Here is a 19,684-nt window from a genome sequence, read left to right as displayed (position 1 = left end):
ATAACAATGATAGGAAAGTAGCATAAATACATAGACGTTCGCCACCAAGGGTACCATGGCAGGCTGAGACTGAAGAAAGCGTTCTCCTCTCCTGGTGATCTGTTTTATGGGAAGAGGCTGTTGCGCTTGATGCCACCGACATTTCTTAAAGTGAAATAAGGGGTTTTCCCTTTTTACAATCAAGTGGTGTCTAGCTTTTATGAGATAAATAAATAAGTGGCAGGTTCTGGTTACCATCCCCATAGAGTTTGGAAAGACTTTCGGGGGAGGGATGGGAGTGATAGCTGGACCTCAGGAAATCCCAGTTTATCCCAGATTGCATCAAAGGGTTGTTAATGATGTCAGTGCCGGGATTCCATATTTTTACTTGCCATGGTGACAGCTTAGTGACCCCTGACATGACAAGCTCCAGTCTTTCATTCGACCATGAAACTGCAGAAAGAGGGGAGAATCGTCCCCTCAGTTGTATGACTATGCCCTGTCCTCCAAGGCTGACATTGCTTGGCCCGTATACGCCTAAGGTGTTCAGAGTGCCTTAGTTGTACATGGACAAACAGAAAAGCAAACATTTCTAGGTTGGAGAAGGAGCAGGGGATTGCCCTTAAGCTCACAGAGTGGTAGGATCCTGGCAACCTCAATTTAACCAGGAATGCCCTTTTTAGAGGATACTCTGTTTCATCCACTCAGTTTTCAATTTTGCCACTCCCCACTCCAAAAAAACAGATTCAGCATCCTGTGGTCATTGAACATCTTCTGTCTGATTTTGAGTGTGTGCATGCGTGCGCGTGCGCACACACAAAGAGAGAGAGTTTCCTTTTCACTTGCTTTGTTTTGCTTTGTTTTGACTTCGGCAAACCTGGGATCTTAATAGTTGACACGGGTGACATCACAGTGGGTGAGGGCTGTACAGGAGCCTGAAGACTTTTCAGAGCTGCTGGTTCCCATGTCGTACACTATTTTATTCATGTGCATTAAATATTCAGAACAAAGAGTGTCCTGAATGCTGGATAGGACAGCCCATTCCTGTTCTATCCAACTCAGCCATGCACATCTTGCAGTCCTGACACACGGAGCATACAGTAATAGCCCTAGACAATGTTGCAGATCTCGTCGCTGCTCCACAGCATAGAGGTGTGGTGATGAAGAACACAGCAGGAGCCTTGTCAGTTGCAAGGCCACCCAGTGATGTGTATGTACATTTGCTGGAATTCTGTGAAACAATTTTTTGCCCAAAATACTCTCTCAGAAGACTATACAAGAGTGGTTCAGTTCTAGTATTTGGCTGGTTTCCACAGATACTGTAAATATCCGCCTACCCGCTCACCAAACCTAGGGCATGATCAATCCAGTGTTAAAACACTTCTAAGCCCTATTGATTTCAGTGAGAGTTAAACACATGCTGGACAGGGCAGGCCTAGACACAGCTATCCAGTAGTGACCCCCACGGAGTTCAATATGGCTCGATATGGCAGTTCTGTTGAAATCAGTGACACTGCAGAGTGCTTAATGTTCTCTGGATCCTTGTTCATAATTTACATTTCTTCTGACTACCATCTTATTAATGAATTTTAGGACATTTTATGTGCTTGATAATATGTAAATAAGCTTGCACATTGTCACTAGTATAGGTTCCTTCAAATTTGTAATATAGGGGTATCGCCAGTGATGCATGGGAGAATTTAAAATGTAATTTTAAAAGTTAGGATGTTTCCTTTGTCACCTTGTTTTACAGTTAATACATGAGAACTAATTAGCTGCAAAAATAACCAAGTGTTCTCAAGAGTTCCCATTTAAAGTTGATCCTCAGTGACTATTTCACTAAAGCATTAGAATATGAAAAACTAAGCACTTTTAAAGAGTGGGAGAGATTTAGGCATGCATCTAACATTCCCTGTGAAATGGAACAACTGTAGCTGGATTGGGCCCTTGGCTGCCTGATCTTCTGACTAGAAAGCTCGCCACATCACTTTTCCTTTCTTTTTAAGAGTCCTATTTGCTGGTTGTGTTTGCTTCAGCCCCCCATGCTTGCAAGCACTTATCAAAGGGAATCAGAGTTTTGCTGAGACTTGAAATCAAGCACATCCATCATACTTGGACTTGTTTCCTCTGATTTTTGCTTGTTTGTTAAAAGAACACAAGCTGCCAATGTAAGTAGCCTGCAGTGGTTATTTGAGACTTAGGGAGAATGTTGCAGTTTGTGTAAGAAGTTATTAAATACACAAAAGGGTGCTAGGAAATAATGCTATTGACAATAGCAGTAACTGCTGTTTCCTTTTGGACATATTCAGAAAGGCGACTTTCAGTAAAGTACATTATTCAAACCTCCAGTTCACATGGGAAACTGACCAGAGATACTAAGTGTAAGACTCAGAAATGAGAGCTTGAAGTAGAGGTTTCCAAAAGAGACCAGCACCCCACAGATCCCTTTTGATAGGTGGGTGGGTTCAGCAGTCTCATTCACCTGACATCATATGTTGTCATGTGGATTCATGCCTACTATCAGCAGGGGATCTCTCGAGAGCGCCTGATCTGATCATGTCAGGTGAGTTACAGGTGGGCATGGCCAGCAGAAAATGGCTACACAAGCCTGATTCGTGGGCCTAATTTGGCCTGTTGTAAACCATGCTTTTTTTCACAAACTACAAAACAGCCACAAGCTGCCATGCAAATGATCCAACAAACTATGGTTTGTTTCTTGAATGGTCTTTGTGTAGGAGATGCTAACTACACTGTAGCTGTGAGTTGCAAATTGCAGACAACACTCTTTTCTTATGGGCAGTACTGACAACTGACAATGGGCAGTACTGAGTGAAAGCTCACTAGGCCCCCCCACCCTTTCTTCCAAGGACTGTATTTCTGTATTGCAAGGGGTTTGAATTTCTTAAATTTTTGCCAGTTTGACCTATGTCAATGATTGTTTTTATTCTCTTCAGCAATTGCAGTGTAACTATATCTATATGTACATATTAAAATCACAGAAATTGCTACAATTTAATAAGGGAAATTGGAGTATCACTATATACAGTTTGCTTTTGACTGGACTTAACCATCCAGGGATCCTTTACATTTACCTTTTACAGTTTGTTTAACTCTTTGCTTTCATGTTCCACTAATTTTAGATGTTAGTAAGCAATACAGTGGTACCTCGGGTTACATACGCTTCAGGTTACATACGCTTCAGGTTACAGAAATACAGCTAACCCAGAAATAGTACCTCGGGTTAAGAACTTTGTTTCAGGATGAGAAGAGAAATTGTGCTCCGGCGGCACAGCAGCAGCAGGAGGCCCCATGAGCTAAAGTGGTGCTTCAGGTTAAGAACAGTTTCAGGTTAAGAACAGACCTCCGGAACAAATTAAGTACTTAACCTGAGGTACCACTGTACTTGGTTGCAGTTGCTTTGAAATTTTGTTTTCTCAGCAGCAGCTGCAAAGTGCAGTTGTCTGTCTTGTGAGTTAGACATGAATTCTGCTTAGGCAAAGGGCGAGCAAGAGCCACTTAGGCATGGGGTGGTTTTGTTTTCACACTGCTCTTCCGCTTGGCAGAGGTCTGTGATGAAGCAGGGTAAACCATGGTTAGCAAACCGTGTCGGGTTCACGTGTAATAAAAAGCATTTGCCAGAACAAGCCAAGACTTGCAAGCCATTCACAAATCATGACTTATGATCATAGTTTGTTGGCAACAAATCAATCATGGTTAATCTACTGGGATGTGTTCATATAATGAAACAAACCATGGTGAGATGCTTTGTTCACACAAAAAGTAGTAAAAATAAAACAAAACTGTTCCTGGAATTTAACACTTCTGTTTTTGACTTCAGGTGGGGAATCACATGGTTTATTGTTTTTCTATTAGGAGAAAACAAACCTACACCTACAAAATTAGCATACCAGAATGAAGCCTTCATTAGAGCACTTTCCCCCATAACATTTATTTTATATTAGCACGTTATAAAATTAAAATATGTATTCACTGGATCTCCCACCTTCAGTCTGTAGTGATATTATCCATGAAAACTTTTACAGTCCTCATCTGTTAGTTGCATGAACTATGTCTGAAACGAGGCTTACCTTGCCAGGTGACATTGCCACATTTCCAGATGCAGCTTCCATGAAAGCAATGAGAAATCCACTATTCCCTCATAAGCAGTATATCACTCCTTCTTAGTGAACTCAGCTGCTGAGTGCAGAGAGGACTGTAGCTACCACAAGGTCACAGAGAAACAAGCAGTAAATATTTGCATGCACAGGGATATTCCAAGGTTCATAGGAGTACACAATATTTACTGGAAAATCTCTAAAGTTGGCATTCCCCAAAGACCAGCTCAGCGAGGACTGCGTATGCTTAGTGGACACAGAATTAGGATGTACCATCAAAATAGAGGAAATGCATCACCAAAAAAGATGAGACATGTTTGCATAATATTTACAGGTGACTCTTTCTATGTAAAAATGCAACTTTAGAAAACTCCTATAGTTTAAATAAAAATACAAAATGTCTCACCGTAGTGAGGAGAATTGTGACTTGAGGATCTGTGTGTCTGTGGAGTCGGCTGTGGATGATCTCTCCCAGCGGCTTCATATAGATATTTAAAAGCATGGGGGGGGGGGAGGACGGAACCCTGAGGCACCCCACAAGTGAGAGCCCAGGGGTCTGAACACTCATCCCCCACCACCACTTTCTGGACACGGCCCAGGAGGAAGGAGCGGAACCACTGTATAACAGTGCCCTCAGCTCCCAGCCCCTCTAGATGGTCCAGAAGGATGTTATGGTCAATGGTGTCAAAGGCCGCTGAGAGATCCAGCAGAACTAGGAAACAGCTCTTACCTTTGTCCCTAGCCTGCCAGAGACCATCAACTAGCATGACCACAGCAGTTTAAATCCCATGGTGAGGCCTGAATCCCTGTTGGAAGGGATCCAAATGATCCGCATCCTCCAGGCGTGCTTGGAGTTGTTCAGCAACCACCTGCTCAATCACCTTTCCCAAGAATGGTAGATTTGAGATTGGGCAACAGTTGGCAATATTGGCCGGGTCTAAAGATTTTTTTTAAGAAGCGGTTTAATGACCGCCTCTTTCAGTGGGGGCTGTGAAGGCTCCCTCACAGAGGGAAGCATTCACCACCCCGCAGAGCCCATCGCCCAGCCCTTCCCGGCTTGCTTTTATCAGCCAGGATGGGCAAGGATCAAGGAGACAGGTGGTCGGTTTCACTTGTCCAAGCAGCCTGTCCACATCCTCAGAGGTAACAGATTGGAATTGATCCCATGTAACAAGACTAAACAGAACTCTAGCACTCTCCCGCCCCGGCCCTGCTCCCACTGTGGAGTCTGCCTCCTTCCAAATCTGAGCGACTTTATCTGCAAAAAACTTTGCAAAAGCATTGCAGGAGATCTTGGGGTCCCTACCCGGCCCCGGTGATGAAGGTGGTTCTGATAGACTGTGAACCACCTGAAAGAGTTCCCTCCTGCTGTTTTCTGCAGATGCAATAGAAGCGGTGAAGAAGGCCCTCTTCGCCGTCGCCATTGCTGCTTGGTAGGCTCAACGTTGAGCTCTAGCCCATGTCTGGTCTGATTCAGAGTGAGTTTTCTGCTACCAGCGCTCTAGCCATCTCAACAATTGTTTCATCGCCCAGGGAAAACCACGGGGCTGTCCAGGCTCCATGCAATTGGAGAGGGTGCTTTGGAGCTAGACAGTCAATAGCCCTGGTTAACTCTGCATTCCAGTGGGCCACCAGGGAATCAGCTGAAAGGCCATCAGCATGGGATAAAGCATCCCCTACCACTCTCTGGATGCCAATTGGATCCATTAAGTGGCGTGGGTGGACGATCCGAATCGGTCCCACCTCCCTGCAGAGGGGAAGGGTTGTGGAGAAGTCCAGTTGCACCAGGAAGTGATCTGACCATGGCACTTCTTTAGTTTCACTTTTACTTAGTGTCAGATCACCAACATCCATAGAGGCAAACACCAGGGATAAGGCATGTCCGTGGCTATGAGTTGGGCCAAACTTATTCAGGGACAGCCCCATGGAGGACCTGCTTTCCATGAAGCCCCAAGCGGCCCCTTGTAAGTTCGTGTCACCATGGATGTTAAAACCCCCAGGACAACCAAGCTAGGTGTCTCCACGAGCATATCCGCCACGACCTGAAGCAGCTCGAGCAGGGAATCCTTGGTGCAACGGGGAGGTCGGTACACCAAAAGGGGCAGTACTTGATTCCTTTTGTTCTGAACATGCACTCAGAGAACTGGGTCTTCCCCATAGGACACCTGGTGCAAACTAATGACTTCCTAAAAATCACTGCAACCCCCCTCCCCACCCACATGACCTGGGTTGCTGTGTGTAAGAGAAACCTGGTGGTCAAGCAGGAGCAAGGACAGGCCCATCTGCTTCATCCAACCAAATCTCTTTCACACATGCCAGATCAAATCCTCCATCCACAGTGGTTTTATTCATCATTGACCTGGCATTGCACAGCAACACTTTCAGGTCATGTGGGTTTCCCTTGCTGATTCCAGTATCCTTCCGGTCAGGACCAGCTGCCCAATACATCCGCCCCTGTGGAACCCGCCCCAGCCATTCTGTTGGCTGAGGCCCATGCCCAGGCAGCCCTGACCCTTTCCCCTTAAAAAACAAAATACAAACTATACAATAATGTAACAAAATAATGAAAGTAAAAACAAAGCAAGAAACAATTATGCTAAAATTAAACTACTCCCCGCCCAAACATTTGTCCCACCCCACAGAAGGAAAATAATAAAATAATATTACATTATAAAAAAACACCATTCGAGGTGCAGCAGATTAAGAACTTAAAACCATTTTCGCCACATGCTGCAGAGAGCTGCTCAGAGTATGTGTGAGTGTAGGTCCCACCCCTTGGGCCTGGTGGAATTGACTTGCAGGGGGGAGTGGTCTTGCCAAACACTCACAGGAGCAGCAACAGCTTTAAGTAGACATGTTTGGGATGGGACTGGGCGGGGGGGGGGGGGGGGAGAAAAATCCCTAGCTAACTTTGCAAAGCCATGCAGGTGCAGTTGCTTGCCCATTGGCTCTGAGGCACTTGTTTCGCTCCAATGCTCCTCTGCCGAGCTGCGAAGATCCCACCAGTGTGGATGAAGGATCTCTCCTAGCCTTCTGGCCATGGAATTGGACAGAGGGTGGAGGCAGGCAGAGCCTGGGGGGAAAGCATTGGTGAGCAGGAGACTGGCTGGGCAGGCAACTGTGGAAAGCAAACTGCTTGCCCATTGGCTCTGAGGCACTTGTTTCGCTCCAATGCTCCTCTGCCGAGCTGCGAAGATCCCACCAGTGTGGATGAAGGATCTCTCCTAGCCTTCTGGCCATGGAATCGGACAGAGGGTGGAGGCAGGCAGAGCCTGGGGGGAAAGCATTGGTGAGCAGGAGACTGGCTGGGCAGGCAACTGTGGAAAGCAAACTGGACAGGGAGGAGCATTTCATATTTGTAGAGGAGAGCAAGGCGGGGAATTGGGGAGCCAAGATACTCTTAAAAGGGCTGCAAACTAGTGGCAGTCTTGCCTATGTCCCCAGCTTAAACCAAGATTTCCTTTGGCACAGGAACAAAGCAGGATAGCTTATTAATTTCCATGGCTGAATAGTGGCACTTGGAGGCTATGCTTGTGGTTTGAAGACACATGCACTGCCCTGGAAACAAAAACTGGAGTTCCAATCAGTTCCTCTATTTGGTGACCTCTGTCGCCACCCTTACTTATTCCAGCCCAGACCATTTGATCTCCCTTCATAGGGGGCACAATAGCATCTTGTGGGTGAACCGCATCAAATATCCAAAGTCCTTGTGCTTGTGGGATTCATATGCAGATTGTCCTTCTCCCTGCTTTCATCCAATATTCTATCCGTTACCACTGATAAGTTTGTTTTGTTTTAGTGGGGGGATTCCTGTATTCAGGAGCAGATGGGCAACTTGCTGCTGCATCTGTTGACCAAAGCCTTTGTGTGAGCTTACTAACATGGACTGGAGAAGAGCCTTTCTAACTAAGCGTGTGATATAATTGTTGCTCGGCTGTGCTGCTTCATTCAGACTGCAGTCAATCAAGTAAGGTTGTGGGGCTACATGACTGAATAGTTCTTCACTGGACAGGGGAGAGGGCTGAAATCTATCATGTCAGGGGGCTTAAAACTAGCTAGCTTGGAACCTTCTCCAACATCTGTTTATAAATCAAAATGAATATTCCAGCTGGGTTTTTTTTTTTTTTTTTTTTGCTGTTTGTCAAGAGAGCTTCTACTGCATCTGCAAAAGGTGATACATAACAGTAAATACTTGTGAACAAAATGTGGTGATCTGAACTTGCCTTAATACAAAGCTTAAGATGAGCTTAGTATTTGGTTGATTACAAGCCATATTTCCATGTCACTTATGTAAATCTTCCTTGTTTGTTTTAGCAGGTAATTTGTGGGCCAGTATCACTTAATTGTTCTGAGTGCATAATGATATACCAGCATTTTGAAATTTAATTAAAATGTACAAATCTGAACATTAAGGGGCGGGGGAAATTATTTTTGAATTATTAATCATTCCTCCTCTAGGAAATCTTGTTGCTCTGCAGGAGATTTGTCCAGTGTACAACTAGATATGTTTTTTTCCCTTCTCTTTCACAGACAGACAATTTTCCCGCAGAGCCCAATTACATGGGCAGCAGGCAGCAGTTTGTTCAAAGGTAAGGCCTATTAAATAACTTTCTTGGCTTCCCCATTTGCATCCTATTCAGAAATTCCTTTGCCAGAAAGAACAATTCAAATGGGGTGGGGGAAAATTAATACAAGTTTAACACATTCTCTCCCCCTTTCTCTCTTGTTCTCTTTCCTTCCATACATGAAATATCAGTAGCTCCACATTCAAGGACCCTGAGAGAGCCAGCTTGAGAGACAGTGGCCATGGGGACAGTGACCAAGCAGACAGTGACCAGGATACCAACAAAGGCTCCTGTTGTGACATGTCAGTTAGAGAGGCCCTCAAGATGAAAGCGACTTCGACTAAAAGCCAGCCGCTCGAACCAGGTGAGTGAAGCAGCCACCGCTTGCTACGTCTGCAGCTTAAGCAATGATTAGAAACCTATTACTTCTGTTCTGGCAGTAGATAGGCAAGCCCACTGATAATGCTATCAGATGCAGCACTAAATCTTCCAGCCAACTTGCCACACAAACATGTTCTCTCTCTGTTTGTATGCATATACCACACACATATAAATATACTGGTGTATATACACATACGTATGTAATAATTAGAAACTGGAACAGACAGTTATCATGCCTGTTCAGCCCCAACAAGCCATGTATTAACGAGTAATAGTGGTGTTTCCCCCCTGGGATCCAGAGAGGCTTTTAACTAGCTCCACATCTGCAAAGAGGCCTTGGGACTTTTCGGGAGTATCTTGTGATATGGCATATGGGCCTGATATTTAAAGTTAGAAAAAGCAAAAATCTCACCGGGTGTATACAAAGCAGCTCTTTGGATCCTGACTTTATGTTCTTGAGGACTTCTAGAAATGGATAGCCTGCTGCCGTTTTTCCTTAGTGTTGTCCTGAAGAGTGAAGTTGGATTTACACAGTTAGAGCAATGGTTTGATCATCACATCTGCCCTTCTCCACCACATCAGTGGAATATTCCTTGCCTAAATGCTTAATTGTGATAACAGACTCATGGTTAGAAAGCTCATGGGACCCAAGATATTATGTGATAGCTGCATTTATTGCGTGGAAAAATATGGCCACAGTATGGTTATACTTTTCCTTTTTCACTTGCTATGATAATTTGGCAGGATAAACATTTGAAATCAGAACCAACTCCAACTAATGGTGGCTTCATGTTTTTTTGTTTCCAAGATTGATTTCATTATCAAATATAAAACATTGTTGGCAACCTCAAGAGTCGGGGGTTGTGTTCCGAACCCCCATGTGCAAAGTCTCGTAAAATGGGGAGTTGCCTGGATCAGCTCAGCTGCTGGGCAGGGAAGAACCTTCGAGGAGACCCTTCAAGGAGACTGAAGAGGATGTCCTTTTCGGGCCCTGGGAAGGGTCTCCTCAGGAGCCAGGACTCCTCTCCAGGGTGTTCCCCATTTCCGGGTTCAACTTCCAGGATCCTGGCAACATCTGTGTGCACAGTTGTGCACAAATAGAGAATGTGTAAATGAGGAGTTGCCTGTGCTACTAAATGATCAAATCACGACACAGGGCTCACTCCACCAAGTGCTAGTGCGATGCAGGTTCTAATTTTTTCAGTGGATTCTAACTCAAGCCCTCAATCTGTTCCTTTGCTGTGTTTGTTTGTTTTTAATTGCAACCTCTTGCAACACACTCATTAATTTGCCTGCTTGAGAACCTGGAGCACCTGCCAGATATTCATGCATGTTGCAGAGGGCAACATGGTGTTCTCCAGATGTCGCTGGACTGCAGTTCCATCAGCCCCAGTCAGCATGATAGAAATTGTAGTCCTGCAAAATCTGGAGGGCACTGCATTGGCTTCTCCTGTTATGGAGGATTCTGTATCCTGTTCTGAGATACACAGCTCCTGCCAGGCACCATTCCAGGCCCTTTAGAACTCACTTTAGAACATGGCAGAGGAAGGTTAGTCTCCGGGGGCAAGTTGTCTTTCAGAGAAATTTGTCCACCATGGTTAATCTCATGAGGAAGCCTCTGACAAGTTTCCAAACAATCCCAGGAGTTCCCTGAAACACAGTTTGAAAACCCCTGTCTCATTGAAATAAGTGGAAGCTGTGCAGATCCTTGGTACACCCACGATCTGGCCCCTAGTTAGTAAATCATTTCATTTACAAGCTACAAAGAAGTTACTGACAGGTGCCTGTGACACTGCTAGAGTGATGTACAGCAGAGCAGTGACTGTTCTCAACTGGGTTATATTTACAGAGACAAAAGCATCTCTGTTTCGCCAAAGTCTGTATATGATTTGGTTTATGCTCCCTTTTGCTAAGAGTAAGTTTATTTCAAAAGAAACCCATTATTTCCTATCAGTGCCAGTTAAACTGAGTATATCAGCTGTGTGTCCGTGTGTGTGTGTGTGTGTGTGTGTGTGTGTGTGTTGTACATTCCGCTTCCAAGCAGTGAGGAGGAACACAGCTGAAATATTTTGAATTTGGTTTCTCATCTCCATTAGTCATTTCAGCTTGTTGTGTGGAAAATGATTCACAGCACTGAGGATGTTTTAAAAATTGATTAATTAAGTCTTTCTTAATGAGAAGCTATATTTATAATTAAGCAGAAACACATTCTAAGCTTTCTATTAATTGGTGATTAATTAGAACTAGATTTTTGCCTCCAGCACAGCCAGAATTGTACCACATTCATCAGCAAATGCACGCTTGGCTTCATTTTCTTGATCATGTCAAGAATGCAATAAGATTTTGTTTCCATGTAGAATATTTAGAATGCTGCATTGTAATTTATTCCTCATTCATTCAAGGGAGGACCTCATGACCTTGTTTTCCAAATGATAGATGCCAAATTCCCCCCTTTGCATAGCGACTCTTGGTTTATAATTGAACCACTATTCTGTGTAAATATTTCTCTCTAAAAAAATCTCTTCTAACATATATACCTGCTAATTTATTTTAATATGAAAAACACAGAATAAGACTTCCAAACTGTTCTATAGCTTGGGTTGTACAGCTGTTGAAGAATTGTGCCAGATAGAATATATTTTGGCATTATGAGGGACATTTTTAAAAGCTCCACTACATTTGCTGGGGAAAGAATGTGGAAGGGTTTTTTCATTTCCTAGCTGCCATCAAATTTTATCTACACTGAAATTCATAGTAGCTTTTAAAAGCCTTGCTTCAACAAGAAATCTGCTGGATTTTGTAGGAAAATTAAAAGGATTTCTGTAAATTTTTTCTTACATTTTTATGCCAGCCTTCCTTGAAGAAGATTTAGAATTTAACCTCACAAAAACCTTGTGAAGTAGGATAAATGGAGAACTACTGAGACTCGCCCAAGGACCACAAAACAGCTTCAAAGCTGAATGGGGAGTTGAATCTGGGATTCTCATCTCCCTGTCCACAACCTTGTACATGCTGTCTATATATTTGCTGTCTGCAGAATACATGAGCTTGAATCTCCCAGGTACTTTTCCCCCCCCTTTTCTCAAGTTCCATTTAAATGAATAGGAGAACCCACAACTGTGCTTTTCTGAAAGTGCTGTTTATTGCAGTGGCTGAAGAAACCTACAGTGGACAATGCCTATAGATGCAAAAAAGCAGAGTGAAAGTCAAAATACTGGTGAACAGGATATGCCCACCATATGTTGCTTTCCCTAAATATCATGGAAAGCGTTGCCCTCTTTAATTCTGTATGTAATCAACAGGAAAGTCAGAAATGTTCAGAGTTGCAGGTGGATTCTTCTGGTCTAATTGCATCCATTTTGGAGACCCTGATGGATGTGATCAGCCTTTCTCACTCTCATGTTCTCCAGTGCTAGCTGGGGCTATTGAGAGTTACAGTCTGAAACATCTGGAAGGTACCAGGTGAGGGAATGCCCAACATGTGTTCCATTAGGCCCAGAAACAGAATCCTGGCACTCACCAGTGGCACCTGTGAGGTACCTGACTTCTATTCCTACTGAGGAATACTAGTTCATGTATCCAGATAAATAATATGGTCTGTCCAAACTATATCCCAAATCAGGCTGGGTAGGCAAGAGGTGAGTTTTTCTCACTTCTTCCTATTGATCAGAGTTGCTTGCCAAAATTTGGGCAAAAGTTATGAGCTATGGTTGGGATGCTGCAGGCTGTGAGCTGAGGAAGGTGGAGGCTGCATGAAGTACAATTTCAAGGTTTCTGCAGGGCTTAGAAGAAAGTGGTCCATAGGTCACACCAATATAATATATAAAAAATAGGCTCACGCTGTTAGAAGAAACAACAGTTAGAACCCGCAAGTTGTCCTACGAAGCAAAATATTTAAAAATCAAAATAAACCAGGTTTAGTCAACCATTACTATTGCTTATATGAGTGATAATGCAAAGTGTTCAGGCAAAGTGTTTCACCATATTCTGGAACCAGCTCGTGCAAACAGCTGGTATTAACTCTTCCATCCTTGGCGTGTAGATTGGGCTGGTCTACTCTTCTAAATACCTAAGAGATGGAAAGATTAATCCTTGTGGGTATGTGCACTATTTGTGTGTTTTATGTGTTTGGATGGATACCCAGGAAGAATGTATGCCTGAGGGTGCCTGCAGTAGGAGAAGGTATTTTACAGATGCACTTCAAGGAGTAACAGTAACCCTTACTGTACATCTTCAAAAACAGGAAATGAGAAAGGATATATTTTAAAAGGTTAAAGAAAAGAGGCACCGAGGGTTTAATAATGCTGAACTCATTGTGTGGCTGTGCATCATTAATGATTTCCGATACCATTTTGAGAACAGATTGTCCCTGAATTTTCTTTAATTATTCTCCCTTCCCAGGCTACATAGCTAAAGAATTGTGGAGGTTGCTGCATCTCAATTTTGGAGAAAAGTACACACATTTATAAATATAAGGACTAATAGTTATTTCCTTAGCATATGTGAAAGTAAATAAAACGCTAAAGAGAAATTTTTGTAATTCTAAGTCTGTTGATGTGTTTGCGTATGGAGGAATTATTCAAGCCAGCAGAATGGTAACAGCCAAACCAGAAGAAGTGACCTGAATGGCTCCTCTCATTCTAGTATAGTCTTGCCCTGCATTCCTTACCTTTGGCCATCGTTGCTGGATCTGATGGGAGCTGTAATCCAGCGGCATCTGGAACACCACAGGTTCCTCATCCCTGTCCTGGAGTAACAGGGTCCCAGTGTCCCCAACCACCAACTGCCATATTCTGCAGCATTCGTTGAAAAGGGAAGCCGCCTCTTTTGAGCTCAGATAAGGATCATTTCACAGTTTTCTGGGGATGTATCAGCTCCTGCCCTGTGGCTATCTATCTTTTTATACATTGCAGTCAGCTGTTGTTGGCTGCACATGGGGGGGGGGTGTGACTTGCTCAGTGGAGCTCAGCTGTGGCCCCTCTCAGGTGGGGGCCATTGCCATTCTAAGAGAATGAGGGAGAAGTTCATAGTGAGCTCTGGCATCTATTTTTCTAGAAAAACAGCACTGGTGATATATACACACTTTCATTCTATACTGCCACATGTGAAGTGACCCTGAACTTTAGGATCACAAAGTCTATGACCTCCCTTAGCAAATGACTGGTCACACCACATACTTCAAGAGTCATTCTTTCAAATTGTGGAGACACATCACATGCAAAGTTGCTTTGATCAGAACAGAAGATGCTTCAGGCATCTCACTGCTCCCCTTAGCTCTCAGGTTGTATTGGTCCAGCACGGTGCTTTTTCTTTATTACAGTGGATCAGAAGAGAAGCCATATTATTATTATTTGCCTGTGATGTTCAAACTTTGTAGAAGGGAAATAAAATAAAAGACACATCTCTTAACTTGGCTTGAAATCCTTGGGAATGCCAGTGTGTGTCTGCTTTAATCTTCCAGTTGCTCAGCTAAACAAACACAGTCCATATTCTCATCTCACTTGACAAGGCTTGGTTGAAAATGAAGGAATAATGAAGAAGAAAACCTAAGAATATGTGCTCTTCAGGAAATGTTGCTTAAAAAGAAAGCTCCACAGATAGCAATATTTGCTCTGTGCTAGCCTCCTTGGTAAATGTAAATAAAGGAAGGAGAATAAAAAATGAGGGTGCTTTGATAAATCTTGGCAGGTGGCCTAAAGGAGAAAAAGCTTGTGTAAAAGAAAGCATAATCATTGGGACAGAAAGTCTTGTGCAATAACCAAGCATGTCCCCTTTAAGTTATCTTCACTCTAGCTATCTGAAGGAAGTCTCTACCTACTCTTTCTATTAAAATGTCTAGCTGTCTCATAAGCTTATTTATGCTCTCTGATTCACTGGCCTTACTAAGCAGCTCCCTCCATATGTTTACTACTCTTTAAGGGAAATTGTTCAGCTTGACATTTTGTTTGTGCCTCATTTTTAGACTGTGTGCTCCCCCCACAAAAAATCCTCGTCAAGCCGCGTTACCAGAATTGAACTCTGCTTTGTTAACTAGCATTTTGCTGGGATTTGGCATTGTTCTGCAGGTCTCCATCTAAAGGCATAACCATGTGCAATCTAAAATAAGGCAGGAATACTTCCCCATCCTCCCATAATGGCAGCCCAGGGATTGCCAAATGTGATAACTGAGTGAGGGGGAATGGCAGGAGCACTTGCCGTTTCCCTGCCTTCGCACACAGAAGCTTAACCCACTGGATGCATGTAGGTGGACCTGGAGCCCCAAATACTCAGGGTCCTAGTTCACAGGAATAACCTACATGCAGTCAGCAGGCTGCCCCATTGTGGACATGCCCTCAACAAGCAGACAGTCTTGCGGGGAGAGAGGGCTGGTGCAGGACAAAGCAGCAGGGCAAATGTGTGTGGCCCTCTGGTGTCCTCCCTCATGTGATTATTATCAGGGGCTTGAGAATAATGCCTGAGGAAGGCTTGTGGGAAGCTGCTGAATCACGTCCAAATAGTTTTAGTTTAGCTCAAGGGATCATGGGAAGTTCCATAGGGAGATATAGTTATCTCTAACAGAAAACGATCTGCACCACCACTAAACTTTAATTTCCATGTTATTTTAGGAACTGGACAGGAGAACTGGTACAAAACCAATATAAGCTTGCTGTGTAGATGTGCTCCGAAGCGAAACATTCCAGTTACTGCTGGTATCTTCTCATCTCAATTTTGTAAAGTAGGGTGGGGTTAGGGGGTGCTTTCCATATTCATAACATTTATCTAGGTAGTCTGTGTATCCAAACAGTAGGAAAGGTAAAATTAGAAAACAGGAGGGAAGGAAGGAAGGAAGGAAGGAAAGAAAGGGAAAAGGAAAGGGAAAAAGAAAGAAGGAAAGCATTCCAAACCCTCAAACCCAGTAGGAACCAATTCAATCTCTCAGCTAACTGGTGATTAGGCCACTGAAGGGAACCAGCTTCCCTTCAGCCTAGAACCCAAAGGGCGTGTTGGGGATATATTTCCCCACCTGCATGGAGTGTAATTTAGGGCTGGCCGGTGCCACTTGCGGTCCACCAAACATTGTTCTGTGCTGTGCTCTGGCAAATGCTCCCCCTTTTTTGTAGTCCCAATAAGGCAAGAAATCAGGACTGATGGACCACATTTGTTTAGCCTTGTGGATCAAAAGTTTTACAGGCCTGGTTTAGAAACAACGAAGAGACATGTGGGACTTAACGCTTGGTGTTGTTTCTACTGGGAGCAGTAGTGGTGGTGGTGGGGTGTAGAGTGTCAGGTCACTGCTTTTCACCAAAAGGAGAGGGAGAAGAGTGAGGCACAGAAGTCTCTCACCTCACCTCTAAAAAATTCACAATTGCAGGCCTGATTTAGGGTCTGGAAGAAGGTAAGCCTTCATTATTTAGAATTCTTCCATTCTTGCCCAACAGTAAGATTTTTCCAAATGTTTCTAGAATGCCTTGTGATGCTTTGCTTTGATAGGAAGTGCAGCTTAGACGTAAACCATCAGCAGCATCGCAGGGAAAAGAGCTTCCAGCTACTGTTGCAGAATCCACAGCACCAGCCTCATTATCAAATACCTAATGCAGATGAAATCACGAACAGCTTAAAAAACCCTACATGTAATCCTATCAGCCAAACTCAACAAGAAAATAAATCTGAACTCTTATCACGTGAGAGATGCTTTATGGAGCTTCAAAGTGGAAGAGGAATTCCATGCTCCCAGAGGCTATTTTGGAGGTTTCTCTGTGGGAAGGAATCTCCACTGAATGCATGAGTTGTTCCTTGACTAATTGAAGAGAATGAGGCAAACTCTGTGTGTGTTTCAGCTACCATATGTACACCAAAATAATCAGAGTGGAACAGATAATAAATAGTATCATATCATAAAGTTCTAAGGTTTTAAATTGGGAAATCAGATCTGGAAATGATAAAAGTTTTAAAGTTTACAAATCAACTTTCAAGATTCAGTGTTTTCTCAATCTCTGAAACTTAGATTTTAGTGCCAGAAAATAGTATCCATTATTTGTTATTTGTCTCTTGCATTCCATTACATACATGTGAAAGCCACCTATCCCATTCCCCCCCTAAATTCACACTTTCAAGCTCAGTATTATGCTTGAGCTATGAAGCCAAATTCTGCATTTCAAATTTGTTTCATCTTTGCCATTCACATGGTTAATTTGCCCAATGACCGCTATAGGCATAATGCTGCAAGTTGTGAACCTGGTCTTGAGAGCAGAGCTTAATAACCCAGCACCACTCCAGAGAACTACAGTGGTACCTCGAGTTTCATACGCTTCAGGTTACACACTCCACTAAACCAGAAATAGTACCTTGGGTTAAGAACTTTGTTTCAGGATGAGAACAGAAATTGTGCTCCAGCGGCGTGGCAGCAGCAGGAGGCCCCATTAGCTAAAGTGGTGCTTCAGGTTAAGAACAGTTTCAGGTTAAGAACGGACCTCCAGAACGAATTAAGTTCTTAACCCGAGGTACCACTGTATAGGAACAAAGCAGGAGCCTAGCATGGGGGGGGGGGCGAGGGGGCGGCTTATGGCATACACGGCCTCATTGCTGGAAATGTTTCCTTCCATTCATGCCGCAAGTGAACCTCATTGAGCAGATCTACGAAACCTTGGCTTTTGCTGAATTGGGCCATCAGTTGCCAACTGAATCACGCAATAAAGACATGTGATTGCACTGGTGCTCAGAATCAGGAAAATACATTTGGCACGTTCTAGGTCCAAAGACTGGTGGGACAATCTTAAAGCTGCTTGTGGTGAGGAAACTGAAGGCAGTTTAATTGCCCACTAATGTCCTGCTTGGGTCACACACGGACAGAGTGGAAGTAAAGCCGGAGGAGCTCTCTAGTCCTCCAGTGTCCTTTCCCCTTTAAAAAGCAGCCCCCTCCACTGAAAACAATGAATGGGGTGGATTTATGGCATGCCCTGAGCTGGCATGAATCTCTCCCAGGGTTGAGGTTTGTGTGTCAGGGTTGAAAGGCTGCATTGCAGGGGGTTGGATGAGATGACCTTCCGAGTCCCTTCCAGCTCTACAAGAGTTCCCCACTCTTTCCGTGATGCCCCACCCCTTTTGACCCTCCTGATGTTGGTAGAACCAGGGCAGTGGGAGCTGCTGTGGCGGTGGGAAGGGTCATCTGACATCCGCTCTCTTGCTTCGGCATTGCAGAGGGAAGTCTGATGAATCCCTCCAAGGGGCGATAGAACTGCAGCTTCAGCTTTCCTGGTGAAAATGTTAAGTTGTTAAATCTCTGCTACTGAAATCAATGAGATCTACAAATTCTCACTTTGGATCTTGTCAGTGGTTTCATATTCATTTAATTATTGTAAAAGATTCTATCTTATTTTTTATTTTTTAAAAAAATCAAATTGGCTCACCAAAAAGTAATATAGAAATTTGTACAAATATAAAACACTCATGATTCAGTTCCATGATTGGGATCTAGGTCATTAATGTCACCATAGGTTGACATTTGCTAATTCACTGACCTACATGATAATGGAGCTGGGATCATATGAACACCACTGAACTCTTCAATCTGCGTGATTGTGGGAGAGAGAGCTAGGACGCTAGAGATCTCCAGAACAGTAGTCACTTAATAGCAACTCTCAATAATCATTATGGGTGGGGCAGGGGCAGGGAGAGTAATAGAATCATAGAATTGTAGAGTTGGGAGGGAGTCATCTGGTCCAACACCCTGCAATGCAGGAATTTTTAATCATGACACACAAACTGATATTGAAACAACACAAATTTGTAGTGTAGATATACCCTGGATCTCAATTATGAAATTAACAGCCAAAGTTGCTGGTATCATACCCTTGGAAAATGTTCTTACTATGATTTATATAAAAAATATTTGCACAACAAATTTCCCATGAATAAGAAAGAGTGACAGCTTCTGAAATCCAGGGCTTTGCTATGTTTTCAAAACAATAGGTTTGAATTCCTTAATAGGCTTTGAGTCTCCAGTATGTTTTGAACTTCCTAATGCCACCAGTGATATTTATCCATTGGCTTATAAAAGAAAAACAAAATAAAATTGGAAGCACTTGAATAAATATCTAGAAATTGGCCAGGTTAAATATTGGGTAGGGTGGTCTCACTTTGTAAATTAGAACTCCCCCCCCCCTTGATCACCAATATCTTCTTTGCAAATCTTCGGTTCATACAACATGAATCAATTTACAACCCCAAAGCATGTAAACTGAAATACTTCCTTGATTTTTTCACCATTTGGTGATTTACTCCCAAACTGTGAGCGTGGCCTAGTTTGGGAGTCCCACCCTAAAATGACACAATCTGTGAAATGTTGTTCACCATTGCTTCCTCCCATAGGTTTTTCCCCCTGGACAGAACATCTTCTCTCTCATTCTCTCTGTGCCCAAAATGAGAGTAGCTGTCAGACTGCACTCCTTGTTCTGACTCCACCTAAGAAACTTTATGTCCAAGAGTACCATCCTCTCCAAGTTGGTTACCCCTAACAAGGTCAGGTAAGAAACTGCCTTGCTGTTGTATGTTAGGACGTGCACGCAATTCCCATCTTCACTTCCATCTAACTCAGGAAACTAGTGGTGAAGAGCAGCCTGGATTGTTGATAGGTAGATTGCAGGTACAGACTCCGGACCCCTTGCC

At 43.5% G+C, this 19,684-nt stretch overlaps 1 protein-coding gene and 1 long non-coding RNA gene across 13 annotated transcripts in view; one reads left to right on the top strand and one right to left on the bottom strand.

Moving 5' to 3' along the window:
- The window catches only part of PCDH17 (protocadherin 17), a 143,204-nt gene that overhangs the window by 42,055 nt on the left and 81,465 nt on the right, over positions 1 to 19,684 (top strand). For 7 of the 12 annotated variants that reach the window (XM_079972482.1, XM_079972483.1, XM_079972477.1 and 4 more), the window contains exons 2-3: positions 8,625 to 8,683; positions 8,851 to 9,023. In XM_079972482.1, coding sequence (XP_079828608.1) covers positions 8,625 to 8,683; positions 8,851 to 9,023 — 232 coding nt within the window. Of the gene's footprint in view, positions 1 to 8,624; positions 8,684 to 8,850; positions 9,024 to 19,387; positions 19,543 to 19,684 lie in introns of all 12 variants that reach the window. The other 5 variants (XR_013837849.1, XM_079972485.1, XM_079972487.1 and 2 more) reach the window with 3 other exon arrangements.
- On the bottom strand, positions 12,164 to 14,127 carry LOC307214397. The gene is made up of 2 exons (XR_013838037.1): positions 13,710 to 14,127; positions 12,164 to 13,109 (listed from the first exon to the last, which is right to left on the bottom strand). It is a non-coding gene; the product is annotated as an uncharacterized lncRNA (long non-coding RNA).

This window comes from Podarcis cretensis (assembly GCF_951804945.1).
Source record: "Podarcis cretensis genome assembly, chromosome: 4".
In the NCBI taxonomy this organism is placed as follows: Eukaryota; Metazoa; Chordata; class Lepidosauria; order Squamata; family Lacertidae; genus Podarcis; species Podarcis cretensis.
Note: the sequence above shows the minus strand (reverse complement) of the source record. Positions and strands in the feature narration are given on the sequence as shown.